A 16,317-nucleotide genomic window follows, 5' to 3' on the forward strand; every position below is an offset into this window, starting at 1 on the left:
TGAAAGTCTAGCCAGAAAATCAAAATTAATGCGTGGGTGCCTGTTGGCGTCTGAGAAGGGAACCGCCGCTATTCACCAACATAAATTAAGTAGAAATTAAGTTAAAGGCACCTGTGGCATGCCCCTCGTGCTGCGATGTCTTCTAAACCAGTCCATGAACACTGAACTTTTATCAGTTTTTTAGAAAGAGAGGGACGGCATGGCCCTTGTGCTGTGCCAGCCCATAAACATTGATTTTATATCAGTTTTAGAAGGAAGGGAAAACAATGAGTAAAGGATGAGTAATTCCGCAACAGATCCAATCTGGAAGATTAATACAATTGTATACAAGAAAGTTCGCTAGATTCTCTTGTTATTTAAGTAGAGTGAAACAAGATGATCATCTCCACATGGGATCTCATATGCTTTGTTTTATTTTATGTGCAGGAACTAGTCACTAACCAACGAAAATAAGTTATAAAAAAGTGCACGGAACAGAGACCGCAGACCCAGAAGCTTCGTGCAATTGATTGATAACATGGCAGCAACTAGATTGCTCTCTCCTGCTGCACCATTGGCTGCATCTGCTGCTGCATCCTTTCGAGGTTCAAGTAAGAACATGATTGTGCGATTTCGCCAGCCAAAGGGATCACTGGGAGGTTATCACAATCGCAAATCTCAATCATAAATCCATCAGGGTCATGGAAGAACAGCTGTTCAACTTGGATCCCACCTTCCTCCACTAAAGCTCGAACGTGCTGAATTCCCATGTCTTTCAACTTCTTCTCCACAGCTGCCATACTCTCACACTGTATACGACACAAGCTAACACATTTACATTTGCCACGCATGTCTCTTCTTTTTAACAAAACAAAGCTACATGTTTTAGTATAACTTCTTGACTAAATGATGAGATGACTACATATTGGGATTATCTGTCCCAACGTCTGACTAACTAAAGAGTAGGCAAAACCCGAATTGCCTTCGACAAACTATAGTGATGGGCCATCCATACAAGAGAAACACAGACACAAGTACTGAAAACTCTGTCGACACCAAATATTCTCTTAACATTCTTGGTAATAATTGTTGCCATCTGACTATACGTGATGCAATTGCTTAGTGAAGAGACCAAAGTATAGCCATACTTGTTATAAACAAAGTGAAAAAAAAAATTAAAAATAATGTATTGGGTGTCAGAATGACCCTCCGGATTCATGTATGGTTAAAGCGAGACTACAAAATTGTGATGAACAAAATTATAATTGCATGCTTAGCGTTTGCTTCATCTTATGGCTTTATCCAGGTAATTGATCCCTTCTAATTGCAGGGACAGCACAAAACTATTGTGTCCCTTATTTATTTTTTAATTGTCTAAAATTGTTTTTTGTTTTGCATAAAAACCAGCAATTTTGTCGTTATCACTCAAATGACGTCATCACTTTTGGAACCACAGTACTATCATGGACGGACAATATGATGTTTGAACACCCACCAACCTAAGTGAGGGGTCGAAGTGCGGTTGTCCTGTACGTTGTTTTTTAGTGCGGAGATTGATGTTTTTTTTATATATATATATTTTTTAATAATTTTGATGTAAAAGCAAATTATGAAAATCATCTCCATCACGTTACCGAACACTGTAATTCCGCTTTGAAATTTGAATGAGGTTATATTTCAAAATATTTTTTTTATTTTGAAATACATTAAAATAAAGAAATTAACGACGGTTCAATCGGAACGGAGAACAGCCTTGCACCAGTAACAAGAAAAAGAACAAACAATCGATTTACGCAAGAAACAAACACAATTCATGAGGATCTACGTTGAGCTTAATATGATTGACATTCTAATTAATTGATTACCTGGAAGGAGATATGATTGTCCTTGGGATTAATTTTACCTTTCTTCTGCATCTTTTCTGGATTTTCTGACTGCAATAGATGAATTCCAATTCCATAACCAAATAACCTAAGTGAACAATTAAACAAATTTAAAGAAGAACAGCGTCAAAAAAAGTGGTGCTTTTGTGATCTTTCTTATATGTTTGCAAGGGCCGTGTACGGAATTACTTACCATGCCCCATCAAAGTTAAAAGATCCTGGCCTCCTTATCGGCACAAAACCAAGAACATCCTCATAGAAATCAATGGATTCCTCAAGTGATTTACACAGAAGTGAGATGTGGTTCAAAGACTTGAGATGAAGTGGGTTTCCCATGCTCCTTAATTCAGTTTCAAAAGAGCTGAACAGCACAACTCCAAGAACAAAAAGAAAGTAATGAATCAAATAGAATAAGTAGAACAAAGAAGGGTTAGAAGGACTTCTACAAAGAGTTATTCGAGCTAGTCACGGCCAACTTCAGCTGTGATTTGTGTGAGGACATCATTTTTTGGTTTAATTTATAGAAAAAAAACACAGGGGACGGCAGAGGAGATGATCTCTTCATGCCCGCCACGTGTCGCTGTAAACGACGTGTTGGATTTGGATGATGCTGACACGTCAGAGTCTACATGCTGAGTAGGCTCCCACCTACTCTATTGGCTCACGGTCACGGGCATGTACCCTTTACCCACTTCAATTTCCTTTCACGACGATCCACCAGCTCCATTCCACGTAACATGCATTCTCGCACGCTCCAAACGAATATATATATATATATATAAGCTCTGTAAATTTAGAAAAAAGAAAATAATTATTTGAGAGAAATTTTGAGTGACGTGGAATTTGTATAAATTAACACAGCTATATATGGATATTCTTGCAATTCTCACTATAGAAAAAAATATATATAATTAGACCGTGAGATATTAGTAATTGATTAACGAGAAATAATTTGTAACCTTTTTTATAAGTTGAGATTTTTCATCATTCCACGTAAAGGGCGTATTTATCCTAGAGAGTTTCACGTGGGTGGTGAGAGTTGAATGGTATGTTATAGACTTGTCTCGTGCTTTGACTACTGTCTTGAACCGTCTGATAATTTCGAAAACTTTTCTTTTGCTATATATTAAAAAAAAACAAAAAAAAAACTAAATCTTTTGGGAAGTTGCTGTCCATCTAGCCAAGAATATTATTCTTAGTAATAGGATGACAATAATATTGTGTTTCAATCATAAAACTTTTAAACTAGTCTTTGGAGCAATATATATGAACTTTTTATAATGATTTAATTGTTATTTTCAGATTTTGCATACATACACAAGTTTTTTTTATCTTTTAATACATTAAAAGAACTTTGTTACCTCTCGAATAAAAAAATTAAATTTACATCCAGGGGGTTAATTAGTCTTTTTGTTTTTAAGCACAATAAAATAACTTAATTACCTTTAAATTAAAATACATTAAACTATCTTTCAGAAACTTTTCCATCCTTTCATCTTGGTTTTTTTTTGTTAATATTGAGTTGACTTAGATGTACTTTTGTATTTGAATATATATTAGAAATTATTTATAAGAAAAAAAAAACATTGCATGCCAGCAAGTACATAGCGTGTGCAGGGTCGTCCAGTGACTAAACATTACCTTCCATGTTGGTGTTTGAATCATCTCAATGTCTCCTCCATGATAAGATAACACATGCAACCAGTAGCCCTCTAATTTAGCGTTAATGACATTTTCTCTTCTTTTTTCCTTTCTTTTCTCTCATCTCCTCAATTTTCATGCCTTCCCCTTTAGAATTTCAAACCAGTCATTTATTTTTTATTCCTTCATATTTGTTTTCTTTTTATTATTATTTATTTTATTTTAGATAATTTATAAAATTAAAATTCTTTTTCAATTTAATCCCCCTTCAATTTTTTTCATCTTTCAAATTTGATCCTTATTTTTTTTATTATTTGTTTTATTTGAAATACTTTTCCTATCAAATTTGATCATTATTCTTTTCATGATATTTTTTTTTGTTTTCTTACTTTAACAAATTTTTAAATTGATATTGTTTTTTTATTTTATTTTTTAACACTAAATTTGATGGGAATTGAGCTTCTTGATAAATCCTGGTTCTAGGATTTTAGAGTTGCAAGTTTAAGAGATTAATTCAAATTTAGGAGATTCGGCTAAGTTTTCTTGTTTTTTTTTATTTTGTTAAGCAATTAAAAGTATTAATTATTTAAGAAATAATCATATTACAAAAAAAACCAATTAACCTCTTGATTTCACTGTAAAGAAAGTGTTATAGATTCGCAGAATGCTTTTCTTTTTTAGGCTCTTGGAGAATTTTATACTCTGGTTATCAAATTATTTTTTTTAATTTTATCTTTTTATATTATATTAACTTAAATTTGGACATGATAATGTTTTTCGGTTAGCTTCTCACCATAATTTTGAAAAAATATCTCAACATTGAGACAATACTTGATTTGACAAAATATAATAAGATTGTATTTCTTAAAACAAACGGAAACTTATGGAATTTGACACTGAAATAAATAAATAAATAAATAACAAAAAAGTTTTTCCTTTTTACCATAAACTTTTGGAGTTTTCCTCGAGGACGTGTAGCTATGTCACCTTTCTTTTCTTTTTTCTTTTCTTTTTTTTTCAGCTAATGCTATTTTTCTCGCAACAAAATTGAGGACGCGTTTTTATGCAGTAAAAGACAAGCTTGACATGTATGAATTAGGAAATTCATAACAATGTTACTTCTCCAAATTTGCTTTGATGTTTGAATTGAGAAGTGGTTTAAAACGTAGTTCTTCTTCCACGCTTTTTATCAATTAATGATGTTATTTTTCTATTATTCGTTTTATTCTTAACGTTGATGGAGTAATAGAGTTGAACTTAACATTTTGAAAACTTTTTGATAGATGGAGTTACAAATGGTTATTCATGCCATGTTGATAGTCATTTTGGATGATTTTTTTTGGAAATATTGGGAATTAGGAGACAATAATTGAAAATAATGATGACGGAGGTTTTGGAAATTATTTTGCTTCTTTAGTGGTATAACTTAATAAAATAAATCAGATCTATAATTAGAAGAGAAGGTGTTTAATCGACGTACGAGTAAATAAGGTGTATTGGTGGGTTTAGGTTTATTGATGGAGATTTTGATAGGTGATAGATGTTTCTATAATGATGGGTTGGTTTCTATAATGATGATGGTTTAGGAGACTAGTTTCTTTTGTTAATGTTGTGAGGTTAATAATAGTTTGTGACTACAACATTAACATTGGTATGTGTTGCACTACGGGTCGAGTAATTTTTTTAACATAAGAAATTCCAAGGGTTGCTATTATATTTTTTAATGAAAACAATTAATCATTAACTTAAAATATGATGTATATTGAATGGTATTTAAAAACAAATTGATATGGCAACATATTAGGTGATTATTTTTTAAAATATTGAGATCACGATAAAATAAATTAACCCAGGTTAACCTATTAAATTTACGATCTAAATCATAAAATCGTGATAAACCTATAGAGAGAAAATTAAAATAAATTATGAAGTTCAATTCTTAATCAACTACATGTTAAAAGAAGAAATTAAAAAATATATTAAATTTAAAAAGAACAAAAAAACTACCCGAGCCAGTTTGGGTTAATCTGCCAAACATGCAACCCAGATAATGAGATACAGATAACCCTATAAAAAGTAAATTAAAGAAAAAAAAACTCAATTTATAATCAACTCAATATTAAAGGATAAAATCGAAAAAAATCAATTAAAAAAGATAAAAAAAAAAAACAACCCAAATCAACTCAAGATAACTTGTTAAGCTCGCGATCTCGGTCATGAGACCAGGATAACTTCATAAAAAAATTACGACACTCCATTTCTAACAGATTTAATGTTGAAGGTTAAAATTTAATTAAAAAATATAATAAATACATGAGACCAACATAACTATACAAAAAACAAATTGAAAGAAACTACGAAACTGAATTCCCAAATAACAAAATACTAAAAGATGAAATTAAAAAAACTAAATGAAAAAAAAAAGAATATTGACTTCTTGCATGGAGAAATTGATAAAAAAATCAATTAAAAAATAACAAAATAAAAAGAACCGAGCAAACCCGAGTTAACCTGCAAAACTCGCAACCCGAGTCATGAGATTGAGATAACTTTATGGAAAGAAAATAAAAAAGATACAAAGCCCAATTAAATAAAATAAAGGTTCAATTAAAAAAGGATGTAAAAAATAAACAGAGTCAAAACAGATCAGTCTTCCAAACCCGTAACTCAAGTCATGAGATCAGAATAATACTACAAAATCAAATAAAAAAAACTATAAGACCCAATTTCCAACCAACCCAATATTGAAATATATATATAAAAAAGTGTCCCCAAAATAACGACTTGGGTCAACCTATGTTAACTTGTTAAACTTGTGACCTGAGTCATGAGATCAAGATAAATTTATAGAAACCAAATCAAATAAAAATTATGAAACCTCGCTTCTAATAGATCTAATGTTGAGGGTTAAAATTGAGAGGAAAAAAAAACTAAATCCATGAGACTAGTATATAACCCAATAGAAAAGAAATAAAAAAAAATATAAAGCACAATTCCCAAAACAACTTCATATTGAATAATGAATTTGAAAAAAAAAACTAAATAAAAAAATAGGTTGTTAAAGATGGATTTTTTTTCATTTTTGGCCTTTAATATTTTGTTCGTTAGAATTAGGTTTTCTAATTTGTTTTGATATGGGTTTCATGGGGGTTATCATCGTCTCATACCCCAGATCACGGGTTTTAGAGGTTAATCATGGTTGGTCCAGGTTGATTTAAAGTATTGTCATCTCAATATGTTTTTAATAAAAATATCAAGACAAATATGTCACTATTTAAGTATTTTAAAAGTGTTTTATCTAGTTTACATCAAATTTTTTACTTCATAATGTCTTTATGTTTTTCATAAATTAAAAAATAATAATTTGACCCGCAACATAGAGCAGATAAAAAAATACTACTTTATAGCTAAAAATGAAGGAGCACATCTCATTTTCAGCTAGGATTTCTCCTAACAAACCACCATGATATCATTTTCAAAACATTTCATTATTGTATTTTGTATATCAAGTTAAGATAAAACGAAAAAAATAAATAAATAAAATATATTATAGTTAATTGCTAGATAAAGAAAGATTTGTTGGGATCAAACAGATTTTCATAAAACTCTTCCAATTAATTAGTGGAATAAAAAAGATTCTTATAAAAATTTTCAATTAGTTGCTAGGATCAAGAATATTTTCATAAAAATCCTCTAGTTAATTACTGATATCAAAAAGATTTTCATGAAAATCCTTTGGTTAATTATTGGGATAAAAGGTTTCCTCTTAGAAGAGACATAATTTTAAGAGAGAAAGAACAACAAATATAGTGAGAGAAAAGAAAGAAAACGAAAGAATAGAGGGCATAGAGGAAATTATAAAAAGAAAGAAGAAGAATAAAAGGAAACAACAACATTTTCTTTGCAAAAATAAAAAAGCTATCAACACCCATCTCTTTTCTCTTCCGCCACTACTAGGACAATTCCAGCTACTTCTAGTCAGCCCCAGCCACTCTAGAAGATCACTTTTGATCCTCAAATTTATATTTGAATTTTTTTAATATGCTATTGAGTTTTTTTTTATAAAGAATTGATTATTATTGATGATTTTCAATCTACTGTGAATGATTGCTATTACATGATGGATGTTGACATTCCTTTTGAATGGTTATATTGTGTTTGATTTGTGATATTGTGATGTTAGTTTTGGTTTTTTTTTTAATTTATGTTGTAATGTTGTGTTGACTTGTTGTTGTGTTGTTTTTTTAATTTGTTACTTTGCATGTTTGGAGTTTCACACACAATGTTTTTGTGTATTAAGGATTTTATCATTCGTGTACCAACCTAAGATGATTGAATTATCAATGGGCTTTATCCTTAAAAGTTAACTAGAAAAATAATGAAATCACTTGTTGCATAACTTTATTGTGTACAAAATTTTTTTAAACCATTGTTTTAATAATAATAAAAAACTTTGTGATTATTGTTTAGAGTTTCTTGTTGTGTATTAAGGGTTTTCATTATCCATGTACCAACCTAAGATAATTGAACCATCAATGGGTTTTATCCTAAAGAGTTGACCAAAAAGACAATGAAACTTGACCAAAAAGACAATGAAACTACTAAGTGCATGACTTTATTGTGTGTTAAATATTTCCAAACCTTTCCATTTATAATAAAAAACTTTGTAATTATTGTTTTGAAATTTTTGTTATATATTAATGATTTTTATTATTCATGTATCAACCTATGATAAACGAATCATCAATGGGCTTTATCCTTAAAAAGTGACTGAAAAGATAATAGATTCACTTAATACATGATTTTATTGTTTGTAAATTTTTTATCTTCTATTTATTTATCAATGTGTGCAAATATTCGATCATAATTTTTCATATGTTAGGATATTACTCATCATTGTGAGTAGACTCAGGTTGGCTTAACGTGACCCTAAAAATACTCATCATTATTCAGTTATGATTTTTTGGTCCATTTTAGACATAACCCATGAAATGGGCTCAAAGCCTAATTGTTATTTGATATCCTCTCAAGTTCGATGCCCTTGTTTTCAAAATAAGGATAGGATCTTATAGTCAACCTCATCTTGCAAATTATTTTCTTAGGATTAATAGTTTTTATCAAATATGCATATACGAGTTTAAATCAAATTTAGCAAAGCACAATAAATATCAATACAACATATCTTAAATAAGATATTTTAAGATAATTTTTACTTTTTATTTAGCTTAACAAGCCCCTTACTTAGAACTTTAAAAACTAGTTAGGATTGCTTATTACCATAAAACTAGGTTACAACTTATTTTTTATTTTTTTTCTATTTTTACCAATTAGCTCGTCGAGATGTCCCACGCAACAATTATTATTGTATTTTAAAATTAAATTAGAAAGCATGTATTTTATGAAAATTTGATCATGTATTGTTTTTCAATTATTCTTAGAGTGTGTTTGTTTTTTAGGTAACTTTTGTGGTTGTAATTTGAAAAAAGTAAGTTTTAAAAAAGTGCAGTTAGCTGTGGATAGTTGGATTTAGATACATGTTTGGTAAAAATTATGGTTAAAGTTTATGTATAGCAAAACACATGTATAAAATATTTCAAAACTTAGTTAAAAAAACAAGTAGAAACTGCGTTTCAAACTCAATTTTTTAGTATACCCCACAACATAAAACTCAGTTTGGTGTGTTACCAAATAACTTGTTGCGTTTGTTTCACCGCAAATACAAAATCCAGCGGAAAACAAATGCAATCTTAATATTGTTACCAAAACTCATGTTTAGACTTGATGTAAATTTCTTAATAACCTAACTAATTTTTTTTCTTAATATTATTCTCTCCAGGAGGGTCTTTTTTATCATAATTTTGTTGAGTCATTTTAGGCTTTAATAAAAAATAAAAAAAAATCTCTATGACCATATTTTTATGGTTTACGTATTTGGTTATCAAGTTTGCATTAGCCACCTTCTCCAATGAAATTTGTCTTTCTTGTCTTGATGTTTTTTATTTTTCAAAAATAGTTAAATGATTAAATTATTAAAAAAAAAACTAAATTTATTATCAAAGGCTCTTATGTCCTTTTCATTATAGTTTTTTTATCATATGGACTGCGGGGTTATTTGGTAATTTGCTAAATATAAATATTATTAAAAACAATTAATTGACATGTGTAGTGCACATTTCAGAATGTGGATTGTGCTGACGGGCTTTACACAGCGTATGCGACATCGTCCGGTGACCAAACACTGGATTTCAGGGTGGTATTGGAATCTCCTCAACATCTCCTCCATGCCTAGGTAGCTTGTGCGGTCAGCGGATCTATGATTTGGTGCCGAAGATCTTTCTTTCTTTTTCTTTTCAATTTTCATGTCAAACCCTCTAATTTTTTAAAGTAATTTTTAAATTTATTTTTCTTTAAATTAGGTTCTTGTTATCTTGATTACTATTTATTTTATTTGAAATCATTTATAAAATTAGAATTACTTTTCAATTCCATCCTCTATTTTTTTTTTTTCATCTATCATATTTGGCCTTCATTCTTTTGATTGCTATTTTTTTAATTTTTTAATTTCATCCCTCATTTTTTTATTTCATTTAATATTTATACCAGATTTGGTCCTCATTCTTTTGATTACTACTTTTATTTGTTATTCTTTTCTTTATTTTTTTAATTCCATCCATCATTGTTTTATTTCATTTAAATTTTATACTAGATTTGTTCCTTATTCTTTTGATTGCTATTTATTTTAATTTTGAATGATCTATAATTTTGCTTCATGATTTTTTTAGGTTTTTCTTCTATGGAGTAACTCGGTCTCATAACCCGGATCATGGGCTTTGAAGATTAACACGGTTTGACTTTAGTCTGTTTTTAGGTTCCTTTTTCAAAATTAATTTTTTTTTTCAATTTCATCATTTGATATTATATTAATAGGCCTTCAACTTCAAGATTTTTGCTGCTTTCTTTTCTATGAGGTTATCTCGATTTAATATTCCAAGTAAAGGGTTAATCGAGTTAACTCATGTTGACTCGAGTCTTTCTTTCGATGTTTTTTTCATTGATTTTTTTTCAGTTTTGCCTTTTATTATTTTGTTTGCTTGAGAGTTGACTTCTATTATTTTTTTATTTTTTTTGTATGGGGTTAACCCGCCCTCACAAGCAAGGCGTGAATTTGACATACCGACTAGAGTCATGTTCTTTTGTCTTTTTTTAAAAAAATAATTTTTTTTAATTCATTCTTCATCGTTTGATTTGCTAGTAACTAAGTTTTGATTTTTTTTTCTTTTTCTTTATGAAATTATCTCATTCTTATTCAAGTTTTGTTTTGTTATAAAAAAGAGTGTTAAGGCCTTTTAAGAATATTTATAAGCTATCTTTTTATAATATTGGTAATTGTTTATTTTTTTTATTAGTAATTTTTGTTTTTTGTTTTCGTTGCTTGCTTTTTTTATAATGATATTATTAAATTAATTAATCTTATTAAACCTATTCTAATCAATAACTTGCATCTTAAATTGTTTTTGTTTTTTTTAAAATACTATCATTGTATGAGCATTTTTTTTAAACGTTAGAAGAAACTTGACCAAATCCAAAATATAGCGCGGACCACCTATTGAGTATTCTACATCAAATCTTATCAATGGATCCACTTCAATTAATTCAATATATAATATATATCTATAAGTAAATAGTACGCCCGCATGAGCTTAATCTCTATCATTTCGTTAAGTGATGGTTCAATTTCTTCGTAGTTTTCTTCACTTTGTTGAATTTAATCGATTCTCTCTCTCTCTCTTTATATATATATATATATATAATTGTAGTAGGTGGTAGAGACAATCGAATATCAAAGTTCTTTATTTAAAGGTTTGGTCACCGAAAAGTTCATCATGTTTGTGACAAAATAAATGAGTGAATAAGTCCAGCATAATTTGTAAAGACTTTGGAAGAACATAGTCAAGGGGACCGATTTGACAATGAAAAATGACCTAAGAGAATAAAAAAAAGAAAAAAAACACTGAAAGAGAAGGCAAATTCACTTTGCATATAAACACAATTTAGTGTTCACTTTAACCATGTAATTACTTTTTACTATTCCCCAAAAATTCAATGGCGATGGTGCTAGGGTGTTTAGAATTTTTCGCATGCGTTAAAAAATTGACTACGGGTTGTATACGTGTTTTTTATAATTTTTTAGCATGTTAAAATGATTCAATTATCCTTTTGAAGTTAAAAATTTTAAAATTAAGAGATGAGGGTGTTTTTATTAAAAAAAAAAAAAACAAAATAGAATGACATCTTTACCCTTGATATATATATAAATTGTGAATTTAAGGGCCTTTTGGTTTTTTCATTACAATTTTTTGTTACTGTTTATATTCATTACCATATAATTAAATAAACAAAAAGTTTTCTTAAAAAGTTATTAAACCAAGTGGAGTTCATGACTACGGTCACGAGTTTAGTGAGTTTAATGTATGAAGCTCTAGTTAATCCAATATGTTATTGCCTTAATATTAAAAAAAATATCATCTTGAATATTCTTTTAAGTCAAATTATATTTTTACTAGTAATTCAGGTTACCTTTAAACCCACTTAGTCAATTGAATAATATTAGGACAACTCTCACATAATTTAATTAAAAATCATGATAGGCAAGGATTTGGGTTGACAAGTTTTAAGGTTAGCCCGTTGGACTTGATTAAATATCAATGCCAAAGAATTTCCTCTGACCTAAACTTTTTCTTACATTCAAATTTGTTTTTGGGCAAACCTATAGTATATAGCGTGAGTTAGTATAGTATATAATAGTACATTACATTACATTACAATTACAAAAGAAACTGAAATTGGTGATGAAGTTGCTCTAGCAATTCCTATTGTAACACAAGACACATAAACACAACTAATTACAATAATGAATCCATAATCTTCTCTCTTTTTTTTCTTTTTCCAATTGCTCAATTATTTTTCTTTTTAATTTCATTATTTTTTTTGTTTGGTTTATTTTGGATTGGAACTAATGGTTTGTTTTGAATCGGTTCGCATGGGACTCTCATGGTATCGGGGAAAGAAACAACATTCAATCGATGTTCAGTTTGGATAAAAAAAAAATCAATCTCATTGATTTAAAACAATTAAAGCTTCAAAGACTAATTCTAAAATTGACAATTCAAGGATTGCTTTCGAACAAAAAAGGGAAATAATTAGGGAGATTTGAACGCGCTAACAAATAGGAGAGGCCGCCTTACTTGGGTGGAATGTGTGGCGGCCTCTGACATTTGCTTCCACCCTTCTTTGATGTCATTTGAATTTCCTCGCTATGGTCTACCACCACGTGTAACGCATGTTGACGACAGATGCCCGTTTTGAATCCGACAAACCATTCTTCTTCTCTCTTTTTTCCTCTTTCTTTTCTCACCTCTCACCTCGATTTCCATGTCAAGTACTCTTGAAAGATCAAAATGAGCTTTCAAACTTCTTTTTTTTTTTTTTTATCAAATTTGGTTATCATTCTTTTGATTGTTGTTTTTACCGATCATTTTTTTTTCTATCAACTTCATCCTTCAATATTTGGTTTGTTAGAAAATTGGATTCGTTAATTTTTTATGCTCCTTCTATATGGTAATCACAATCTCATGATCCAGGTCACGAGTTTTTTGGGTTTACGTGAATTTATTCTAGTCTTTTTCTTGGGTTGTATTTTTAAAATGAGTTTTTTTTTTTTTTGCATCCTCCTTTACTGGGTTAGTTAGGGATTGAGCTTCGTAGTTATTTTTTATTTGCTTTTTATGAGATAATTTCATTCTCATAACCCGAATCGTGGGTTTGGATGGTTCGTCCAGATTGACTTGGGTGTTTTTTTTTTTTCTTTTTTTTGAAATTAATTTTTTTATTAGTTTCATCATTCAACATTGTGTTGATTTGGAATTGAGGTTCATCATTTTTTTTCTTTTCCCTTTCTATGTGTTTATTATGGTCTCATAACCCTAGTTGTGGTTTTAGAGGGTTAAAGATCAAAATGGGCTTTCAAACTTCTTTTTTTTTAATCAAATTTGTTTATCATTTTTTTTTGTTGTTTTTACCGATCATTTTTTTCTATTAATTTCATTCTTCAATATTTGGTTTGTTAGAAAATTAGATTCGTTAATTTTTTTATGCTCTTTCTATATGGTAATCTCAATCTCATGATCCAGGTCATGAGTTTTTAGGGTTGATGTAAATTTATTTTAGTCTTTTTCTTGGGTTGTATTTTTAAAATGAGTTTTTTTTTTTTTTTTGCATTCTCCATTACTTGCTTAGTTAGGGATTGAGCTTCGTAATTATTTTTTATTTGCTTTTTATGAGATAATTTCATTCTCATAACCCGAATCGTGGGTTTGGAAGGTTCGTCCAGATTGACTTAGGTGTTTTTTTTTTTTTGCCTTTTTTTTAAAAAAACATTTCTTAGTTTCATCCTTCAACATTGTGTTGATTTGGATTGAGGTTCATCATTTTTTTCCCTTTCTATGTGGTTATTATGGTTTCATAACTCTAGTTGCGGTTTTAGAGGGTTAACCGATGTTGTCTTGGGTCTTTTTTATTTTTTTCTTTAAAATAAATTTTTTTTTTTGCAGTTTTGTCATCCAATATTGGGTTGGTTGGTAGTTGGGCTTCATAATTTTTTTAAATTACTTTCTATGGGGTTATTCCGTTCTGATGATTCATGCTGGTGGTTTGAAAGGCTTATTAGGGTTGACTCAAGCCTTTTTTAGAAAAAAATATAATTTTTTTTTTATTTTCATCCTTTAACATTAGGTTTGTTGGGAATTGAGTTTCATAATTCCTTTTGATTTGATTTATAAGATTATCTCATTTTCATGACCCATGTTGTGGATTTGGCCAGTTACCTGGATTGACCTAGGCCGATTTTTAAATATTATTAGATTGATTTTTTTTTTCAATTTCATCTAGTATTTGGTTGTTTAGGAATTAAGCTTCATAATTGTTTTCGATTTGCATTCTATGGTATAATCACGGTCTGAAGACTCGGGTCACAAATTTTGCAAGATAACCAGGGTTGACTCTGATAAATTTATTTTGTCATCATCTCAATATTTAAACAAAAAGTATATGGATATTATGTTACTGTCTCGGTATTTAAAAAAGTTGTTGTTCAATATGTATTATATTTTAAATTTATAATTGAATTATATTTTTTATAACAGAAATGTTAGTTGTGCATTTATTTAATTGTTTTTTTTTTTTTTAATGATTCAACAGTGATGGAGCGTGGATTACAAATCTAAGTAGTTAACTATGCCATATTATATCAATATAAGTACCTGAAGGTCCCACAAACCTCGGGGTCACTAGAGGTTTACATAGTCGTTAACTTCAAGGCCTGTAGAATTAGTCGAGGTACGCGCAAGCTGACCCGAACACCCATATTAATTAAAAAAAAAGCACCTCAAGGTAAGAGACCCTTATTGAGAGTGCTTGGCAGTGTGGTAGCGGTTGCTTTTCAAATAACTTTTTGTGCTGAAATGCATGCCAATGATTTTTTTTTCATTTTTAAAAAATTATTTTTGACATCAGCACATCAAAACGATCCAAAACGTACAAACCATATTAAATTTTAATAAAAAAAATTAAATTTTTTTGGAACGCGGTTTGCACCCCGTTCCCAAACGCATTGATTATTAATGTATTGTTTTTTGAAAGCAAACTCTGTCTAGGTTTGGAGGCTCTTTTGTACTTAGCATAAGTTTCGTTGTGATTGAAAATCCATCACCTCAAAGGAATAATAATATATATAAAAAATAACCATCTAGGTGGTGGTTCAGTGGTAAGAGTTTGGGACCAAGAGGTTTGCTCCCTCTGTGGTCTCATGTTCAAGTCCTATGGTTGCTCATATGATGGCCACTGGAGGCTTACATGGTCGTTAACTTCAGGGTCCGTAGGATTAGTCGAGGTGCGCGCAAGCTGGCCCGGACACCCACGTTAAACTAAAAAAAAAATATATATATATATAATACTTTGTTTTTTCACCTCCTGCCCTTAGCTTCTCATCTTTGAGTTGGTGCCGTGTTGTGCATGAGTTGTATATTGGAGTATAGAGAAAGTTAGGTATGCTTAAAAGTTATTTTTAAATAGAGTTGTGTACATATAAAGAATTTTATCTATTATTAGTTTTGATGAGAAAAAAAAAATATTTTTACTCTTTCAAAAACTCTTTATTCCTATATACTATGCTATCAAAATTCTCATGCTCTTTTATCCCAAACTGGTAAGACCAGAAAACAATGTTGCTGTCATGTTATTAACACCAGATAGAAGATAATAAATTATTTTAAAGCTAGAAGATTAATTCTTGTTTTTTGAAGAGTGTGATTGTGTTTGTTTTTTAAAGTGTTTTTCGTGCTAAAATACATTAAAATGATATTTTTTTATTTTTTAAAAATTATTTTTGAGATCAGCGTATTAAAACGATCTAAAATACATAAAAAAAATAATTTTAGCAAAAACAAAAATGAATTTTTGGGGTCCCAAACAGAACATATATCTTCCTGTTCTTTTTTACATCAACAAATACTATAAGTCAATTTTTTTTTTGTTAATTTAGATGTCTGACATATTTTATAGAAACTAGAACACCAAAGTATTTTTTTTAAAAAAAAAACCTCTTATGTAATGTGCTATGACATTGTATCATATTGAAACCCGTCGCTATCGTCTTAGAGAATTTTCTCAAATGATACGATCTTGTAAATATAATCATGAGTTAAATATGATATTAAATATTAAGATTAAAAAAAAACATCAATTTAAAAATATTAAA

At 29.4% G+C, this 16,317-nt stretch overlaps 1 protein-coding gene across 1 annotated transcript; it reads right to left on the reverse strand.

The window, feature by feature from the left end:
• Window positions 1-285: 285 nt before the first annotated feature.
• On the reverse strand, window positions 286-2,369 carry LOC7475707 (glyoxylase I 4). The gene is made up of 3 exons (XM_002303220.4): window positions 2,056-2,369; window positions 1,845-1,950; window positions 286-788 (listed from the first exon to the last, which is right to left on the reverse strand). Exons 1-3 carry the CDS (start codon window positions 2,196-2,198, stop codon window positions 528-530), a joined length of 510 nt encoding a protein of 169 aa, XP_002303256.2. The 5' UTR covers window positions 2,199-2,369; the 3' UTR covers window positions 286-527.
• Window positions 2,370-16,317: the final 13,948 nt, after the last annotated feature.

Source organism: Populus trichocarpa, chromosome 3, assembly GCF_000002775.5.
Source record: "Populus trichocarpa isolate Nisqually-1 chromosome 3, P.trichocarpa_v4.1, whole genome shotgun sequence".
Taxonomy (NCBI): Eukaryota; Viridiplantae; Streptophyta; class Magnoliopsida; order Malpighiales; family Salicaceae; genus Populus; species Populus trichocarpa.

Coding starts and splice junctions, on each gene's coding strand:
- LOC7475707 (XM_002303220.4), bottom strand. CDS start 2,198: ATGGGAAACCCACTTCATCTCAAGTCTTTGAACCACATCTCACTTCTG. Junction 1,951..2,055: donor TTTAACTTTGATGGGGCATG/GTAAGTAATTCC, acceptor TTGTTCACTTAG/GTTATTTGGTTATGGAATTG. Junction 789..1,844: donor ACAATCATATCTCCTTCCAG/GTAATCAATTAA, acceptor TGTCGTATACAG/TGTGAGAGTATGGCAGCTGT.